General features: G+C 44.0%; 1 protein-coding gene across 14 annotated transcripts in view; it reads left to right on the top strand.

Annotated features, from left to right (window-relative positions):
- Positions 1 to 7,834, top strand: part of cask (calcium/calmodulin dependent serine protein kinase) — a 111,853-nt gene that overhangs the window by 89,428 nt on the left and 14,591 nt on the right. For 10 of the 14 annotated variants that reach the window (XM_022767340.1, XM_022767344.1, XM_022767335.1 and 7 more), the window contains 5 exons: positions 3,558 to 3,746; positions 3,884 to 3,962; positions 4,818 to 4,903; positions 5,797 to 5,865; positions 7,743 to 7,811. In XM_022767340.1, the coding sequence (XP_022623061.1) occupies positions 3,558 to 3,746; positions 3,884 to 3,962; positions 4,818 to 4,903; positions 5,797 to 5,865; positions 7,743 to 7,811 (492 nt within the window). The remainder of the gene's footprint in view (positions 1 to 3,557; positions 3,747 to 3,883; positions 3,963 to 4,817; positions 4,904 to 5,796; positions 5,866 to 7,742; positions 7,812 to 7,834) is intronic. The other 4 variants (XM_022767343.1, XM_022767342.1, XM_022767341.1 and 1 more) reach the window with 1 other exon arrangement.

Here is a 7,834-nt window from a genome sequence, read left to right as displayed (position 1 = left end):
GTATCAGAATGAAATGATAAGGAAACAGAAGAGAGGAGTAATCAAGATGGATGTGAGTTGAGGGGGAGGGGGGAGGGAGGGAGGTCAGTAAGGCGTGTCTGATGCGATGTGCTGTGTCGGGTCAGAGGCCTCCCTCCCTCATCACGCTACAGGACCGAGAGAGAGAGAGAGGCATGTTCTGCATTCCTGTGAGTTCATGTGAGACAGTTTCATGAACCTGTCGTCCTCACAGGAAGAGAAACGACAACATGAGGGACATTTGTCTCTTCTCTAAAATCATAGGTGAGCTTCTCTGTTTTCGTCAGACAGGTGCACGAGGAGACAGGTGTGACAGTAACTATGAAGCTGGAGCTCAGTTTGATCTTTACGTGTTTTTATTATCTTAAGTCACTTTTCAAATGAAAATCTTTATAATGTTAATATGAAAGCTAATAATGGTAATAATTATTGTTATTAATGATGTATTATTTTTAAAAAAAACTCCATCGCTTAGCAGAAGTGTTTGTGATGAGAAAACAGAGAAGAAGAAAGTGTCTCCTGCTGCTTTCTTCTTCTCTGGTAAAAAAAAACTCCGCCCTTTCAGACACATGCTGCTTTTATACCTGTCCACCTTCCCCGTCCTGTAATGAATCTGCTCATGAGACGTCTTCAAAACACTGAATCCAGTTTCCTCTCTTGCTGTTGACTCCGGTTTTGACTGTAAGCAGAAACTTAAATTAACGAATGAATTATTTAGTGTTTAATTGGTTAATTCATCAATTTTCTGCCACTTATCTGAGTCCATTCCACTCATTATGATGATTATGATTATGTAACTTTGTTAAGAAAAGTGCTGTATAAATCAAGTTTGTTATTATATATTGTAAATAATAACCAGCTCCTTCAGGATATTTGTCAGGAAACAGTCACATGTTCGTTAATCAGGTTTATTCATTAGTAAAGTTTAGAGGCGCTGGTGTTTGTGAGTTTGGACAGAGTCAGGCTAGCTGTTTCCCCCTGCTTCTAGTCTTTATGCTAAGCTAAGCTAACCAGCTCTGACTGACTCCGAGAAACAAAGTGAAGGAGTGAATGTTGAACTGTTCCTTTAAGAGCTGACTTCAGGATCTCTCTGCTCTTATCATCCTGTTTATCTTCCCTTCCACTTCCCACACAGCATGGAGGGATTAGTTAACCCCTTCACCCTGTCCTCATTAGGGCACAGTCACACACACACACACACACACACACAGTCACACACACACACAGTCACACACACACACACAATCTGAAGTTCCTCTGCGTCTCGAACATGAAGTTTCTGTTTGTGTGTGATGCAGTTTGACATGAGCGTCAGACGCTGCCATTGCCTTCATGTCTCTGCCTCTCTGATCTGCTCCCCTTCCTGTGTGTGTGTGTGTCTGTGTGTGTGTGTGTGTGTGTGTGTGTGAGATGCTGAGGGAAGATGGTGACAACTTTCCCCTTTGTTGAGGTTTGATTGCCGTCTTCTGAAGTTGGTGCTGGTTTGTTAAAGTGCCAGTCACTGGCTTCTGTGGCTGTCAGCGGTGAACTGAGTGTGTGTGTGTTGTATCTACCACACACACACACACACACACACACACACACACACACACACACACACACACACACACAGAGGCTACTCACCGAAGACACCTGTGGAAAGGGGGAATACGTGAAGCTATGACAGAGTGGAGGTCAGACTGGAGAGAGACTGCATCATGTTTTTCTCCTCGAGTGACGATCTGTGATAAAACTTGATCATTTTCACACAATAATAACTAATACGCTTTTGTATTACACATGATATAATAACAAATACACAAACTCCTACAGCAACGATGATGAAGTCATTTTCAATAAATGAGTCAGTTCTGTATTTGGCTCATTCCTCACCTTCACATTGAGTCTATCAGGCTGCAGCTGCAGGGTCAGCAGCAGTATTAATAATAATAAAAGGAAGAATAACTTTATTTATAGCACTTTTCTTAACAAGGTTACAAAGTGCTTTACAAAAAAAGAGTCCAAAGCACCTGAGCATATTAAAAAGTGTAGAACAGCAAATCACCATTATACAAAAAGATCTGACAGTGCGTAAAAAGAGGCGATAAAATATGTAAAAACAATAATTAGGGATAAAACTATAAAAATAAAACATGTATCAGACATTACCAAAGGCTGAGACAAAGAAATGTGTTTTTAGAAGAGATTTAAAAGAAGTTTTATGGGGCTCTAAAAGCAAACGTCACCCTTAGTCACAAACCTGGACCTTCTGCAGATCTCACTTCTCTGTTGGGCACAAACCGTGTCGATAAATCACAGATGTAATTGGGCTCGGAGCCGTGTAAAGCCTTAGAAGTCAGTAATAAAGTCTTAGAATCAATCTGAAATCTAACAGGGAGCCAATGAAGGGAGGCGAGCAGCGGAGTCATGTGACTCGACCTGTTTATTCCAGAAATAAGACGAGCAGCAGAATTAAGTGTCAGAGAGGAGAGGTCACAGGGATTTGGAAACTTGGATTTGTTGAAACTTAAAACCACGTTGAACAAGATTAATAGAAAAAAAAAAGATATGATAATTGATCCTTTCGTTCAGGTCTAGAGTTCGAGTCCAGTTCCATTAAAACACCTATAACATAACAATACAGTAAAACACCTGGAATCATTAATGAATCTTTCATTGAAGCTTTTATCTCCTGGTTAAAATGATGATGATGTGATTTTTATTGGCCTTGTATCAAACAAACATGTTTCCTTTACGTGTGGAGAATATGATCTGTATGTCTCAGACATATATCAGGTTTATCTCATATGTTCTGTCACACATTTTACATTTAGCTAAGAAATTGCAGCTGCTGTGATTTAGATATTTTAATCAGCGGTGGAAGATCGTTAATGTGGGCTGTGTAACGTGATGAGCTTCAGACCGACTCTGCCGGAGATTGTGCGTCAGTGATACGACGCATGGCTCTGTAACATCTCTGTACGACCGGCGGTAAACTGTGTGTTGTTGTTGTTTGTTTTGGTTTTTTTTTCAACGATCAGCTGATCGCAGCTCGTTAAATACAACTCCATCTCTTTATGCAGATCAGATCGATACCTGGAGCTCATTAAGCTCAGAGTTTGGATTTGTATTTAGTTAGTGAGAAGTCGGCGTGTTGAGTCAGAATAATCAATACCTCAGATCTGCTGCTGCTCCGCTCGTTCTCAGGTTGGAGCGACAGGTGGTCAGCGTTAATTAGGTTAGCTTCATTAATGCTAATGTTGACTCATTTAATGTAAAAACCGCAGTGTTTCTGGCCTCTGGCCCGACAGCAGCTGATCACAGATCTGCCCCGGAGATATTTCTAACTTTAGATTCTTGTAAATGATAAAAGCCGAACTTAATGAGATCTGATAAAAGATGTGAGGGGATTCGAGATCTGATGCTGGATCTTAATTTGATTAAATGGTAACGACGCCGTCCTCATCCTCAAGTTTTCCTAGTTTAGTTTTATTCTGTCAACTTCCTCTCCGTCGTCGGCGTTCAGACTCTCTGACTGTGTTTTCCCTGCGTGGCCTCAGGCCTTGTTGCAGGCCCACGACGTGGTGGCCCACGAGGTTTACAGCGACGAGGCCCTGAGGGTGACCCCTCCCCCCACCTCACCCTACCTGAACGGAGACTCCCCGGAGAGCACCAACGGAGACATGGACCTGGAGAACGTCACCAGAGTCCGTCTGGTCCAGTTCCAGAAGAACACGGACGAGCCAATGGTTCCTACTTTCACATATTTACCTGAGATTTGTGTTGAGACCTCAAACACCGTCTCATCCACTGACTCCACGTGTGTGTGTGTGTGTGTGTGTGTGTGTGTGTGTGTGTGTGTGTCTTTGTGTGTTGGTCCATTCAGGGTATCACGCTGAAGATGAACGACTCGAACCACTGCATCGTTGCGAGGATAATGCACGGAGGGATGATCCACAGACAAGGTGAACTATGAGTTACACCACGAGTCACAACACAGGTGTTTGATAAACGTCCTACAGACGGATCTCTGACCTGAACGTGGACAGAGAAACACGTCCTGAAAACCAGTCGCAGCAGAGATTCACAGACCAAGAGAAGTTGTTTTTCTAACTACTGTTATATAGATTCAGACGGACAGGAATGATTGAGTCTTTAAAAAAGAGGCGTCAGAGTAAAAAGCAGAAACAGTTTCTTCATCTTCAAGAAACGAGGAAACAAACAAACAAACAAACAAAGAGACAAACAGCAGCTGGTTCGTCTCTGCTCTCGTGGTTGAAGGTAAAACACGTTTCACTGTTTGACTGCGACTGTAGCAGCTAATTAATCCCAGTTGATTCATCGTCTGGTTAAAGGAAGTTTTTCTCTGCAGCTGAGACTCTGTAATTGTCTGTTTTTACTCCTGTGTGTGATTTAAAATGTGTGTTCGTTGTCGAGCATCGTCAGAGTCTCTCTCTCTCTGTCTCTCTCTCTGTCTCTCTCTCTGTCTCTCTCTCTCTCTCTCTCTCTCTCTCTCTCTCTCTCTCTCTCTCTCTCTCTCTCTCTCTCTCTCTCTCTCTCTCTCTCTCTCTCTCTCTCTCTCTCTCTCTCTCTCTCTCTCTCTCTCTCTCTCTCTCTCTCTCTCTCTCTCTCTCTCTCTCTCTCTCTCTCTCTCTCTCTCTCTCTCTCTCTCTCTCTCTCTCTCTCTGTCTCTCTCTCTCTGTCTCTCTCTGTCTGTCTCTCTCTCTCTCTCTATGTCTCTCTCTCTGTCTCTCTCTGTCTGTCTCTCTATCTCTCTGTCTCTCTCTCTGTCTTTCGTCTGATCTCTCGTTTCCCTTCAGGAACGCTGCACGTCGGAGACGAGATCAGAGAGATCAACGGCATCAGTGTGGCCAACCAGACAGTCGAGCAGCTGCAGAAGATGCTGGTGAGTGTGTGTGTGTGTGTGTGTGTGTGTGTGTGTGTGTGTGTGAGATAATAACTAAAGCTGGTTTTATACTTTTGCCGTGTGTCCTCTGGACTCTGATATCAAAGTCTTGTTGATGGTTTAAGTTTGCTGTGGAGGTTTCTGTAACTCACTCGCTCCACTGAGCGGGGGACTCGTCCACCCAGTTTCTCAGAGCCCCATTAGCCAGTACATGTCGCTGTCATGGCAACCAGAACAGCCCAGACAGTAAACCGCCCTCCGTACTTCCCACTCTTTCCCCGTTTCCGCCTCCACGACGAGGACCAGACGATGAGGATTGTGATGCTGTGTGGAGGAAGTTAAAGAGACTGAAACACACAGATTAAACAGTGACAGTCTGATATTCAGGAACGAGACACAGTGAAATAAACATTATACGATTTTTAAATTAACAGATTAAATGTCAGAAAAGTCTCGTCTCCACAGAGTCTCTGTTCAGTGTCATGTAGAACAAAGAAAGAAACACAATCACAGCACATGTTCCATCCATCTCAGTTTCTCCCCCGCGGCTGCAGCTAACGATTATCTTCATCATCGATTCGTCTACGGATCATTTTCTTATTTAAATCATTATGTGTTTGGGCTTTGAAGCATCAGAAACACTGACGAGTGTCTATCACAGCTCCCTGGAGCCCACAGGGAGCTCGTTAATGTCCAGAAATATTTAATGTGAGTCAAAGAAAATGATCAAATGCTCACGTCTGAAAACCGTGAACCATCAAACATTTTAACTGCAGCAGCTGAAAGACTTCAAATAGTTTCAAATTCATTTTCTGTTAATGGATAAACTGACTAATCGTTGGTTCATCAGTAAAATGTTACATGCTAATGTGTGTGTGTGTGTGTGTTCACAGAGGGAGATGCGAGGCAGCATCACCTTTAAAATAGTGCCAAGTTACCGGACGCAGGGTTCCTCGTGTGAGGTAACGCCTCCTCCTCTTCTTCCTCTTCCTCCTTCTGACCTCTGACCTCTGACTGTGAGCTCCTGATCTGGTTACTAACTGCTCGCCTGGTTACTGAGCGTGCGTGCGTGTGTATGTGCGTGCGTGCGTGCGTGCGTGCGTGCGTGTGTGTGTCCGTGTGTCCGTGTGTGTGTGTGTGTGTGTGTGTGTGTGTGTGTGTATGTGTGTGTGTGTGTGTGTGTGTGTGTGTTCTGCTGTGTTTTGCTGGGGCTGGGTCAGATAATCAGCACACCAATTTCACAACCAAGATACCGGAACCCCCCCTCCCCTCCCCCCTCTCTGGTCCAGGAACGAGCCACACCTCTCTGTGTGATCCCGACCTGCTCCTCCGAGATCAACCACCACACCTGTACACACACATACACACACATACACACACACACACACACACACACACGCACACACACACACACACACAGTACAGGAGTGGGTAAAACAACAGAAACAACAACACCTGCACAGTCGACACAAGCTGAAGCTCGTGATTTTTGGCTTTTGTTAAAGAAGAAATAATCAATATTTTACAGAGTAAAAATAAGTGACAATGTGAAAGTTTCACTTGTAGTGATGAACCTGCAGAGAGTCATCACCTGAGCCTGCAGCTCCTCCCACCTCCACACACCTTTATATAATGTTTCTCTGTCCCGACGACACGACAGCTTTAGTGGAAAATGAAAAAACACACCTGATGTTTTCTCGACAACAAACAAATACTTTGAGTCTGACAGAATAAATAGTGAGGGCAGAGCTGTTGTTGTATGAGCTGTTTCTGTTATTCTGTCCACACGCACAAACTCTGACGCCTCCCGCCCCAAACACACGGGTAAATACGGACGACCAGACGACCTGAAATGATCCCGTCACCCTGACAATAAAACCACTGGACAACTTTATCAACAGTAACTGGAAGGAGCTCCCATCACGGACTCAGCTGCAGTCCAGTGAACCCATGTGACCCCAGAGGGGCCCTTTAAATCTGGCTCCTGTCCAGGTGAAACCTCGTATGTAATTACATTATTTTAACATGGTTTGAAAAAGACACTGGAAACCCGGCGCAGAGAATCTAAACTTGGAACCTGCTGGTTATTGTGGTTGTCTTTATTTAGGCTCAAGCTACATAGCATAACTTTTATTTTGAAAAATCATACCCACAAACCACAGCAATGCTTTGATTTGATCATTTTTAGCTGGAGACAGAGAGAAGAGGAGTAAATATAACTTCACACACACAAACTCAAGTTTCTTTATAAAACGATGTGCTTTGTCATTTCACTTTGATTATTAGTTATTCTTTTGTTTAGAGGCTCTTTTCATTCGTTCATTCTTCCCTGCTCATCATTTAGATGTCGTTTCTAAATCTTAATATTTCAGTTTCTATCTCATCTTCTCCATTTTCACTTTATTTCAGTTAAAATGAAACATTTATCTCACGAGTCATTTCATAAAATCATTTATTGAAGTCTGATTTCAGCTCCTCTGGTCGTCTCACACACACTCACACACACACACACATTGAGTCTCTGAGCCGTGACGGTCTGTGTTAGTGATGACCTCATGGTCTGAGCCGCTCAGATCAGCTGGTGTTAGCGTAGCGCCCCCCTGTGGTGATGTGAGGACGTGCAGGCTGCTGACGATGTCGTCGTCTCTCATGTCCTGTTGACGCATTTCATTACGTCAACGCTGTGGTGGGTCTCTATTGTGTTGTTGCAAATTTACCCTCTCCATCGCCAGAAGAGTGTGTGTGTGTGTGTGTGTGTGTGTGTGTGTGTGTGTGTGTGTGTGTGTGTGTGTGTGTGTGTGTGTGTGTGCGCGCTGCTGACCTGTGTGTCTTATTTCAGAAAGAGTCCCCCACCACCTCCAGGCAGTCCCCTGCCAATGGCCACTCCAGCATTAACAGTTCTATCTTGGTAAGGACCCCTGCCCCCCAGAA

This window comes from Seriola dumerili, unplaced genomic scaffold (assembly GCF_002260705.1).
Source record: "Seriola dumerili isolate Sdu_G_001 unplaced genomic scaffold, Sdu_1.0 BDQW01001125.1, whole genome shotgun sequence".
In the NCBI taxonomy this organism is placed as follows: domain Eukaryota; kingdom Metazoa; phylum Chordata; class Actinopteri; order Carangiformes; family Carangidae; genus Seriola; species Seriola dumerili.
Note: the sequence above shows the minus strand (reverse complement) of the source record. Positions and strands in the feature narration are given on the sequence as shown.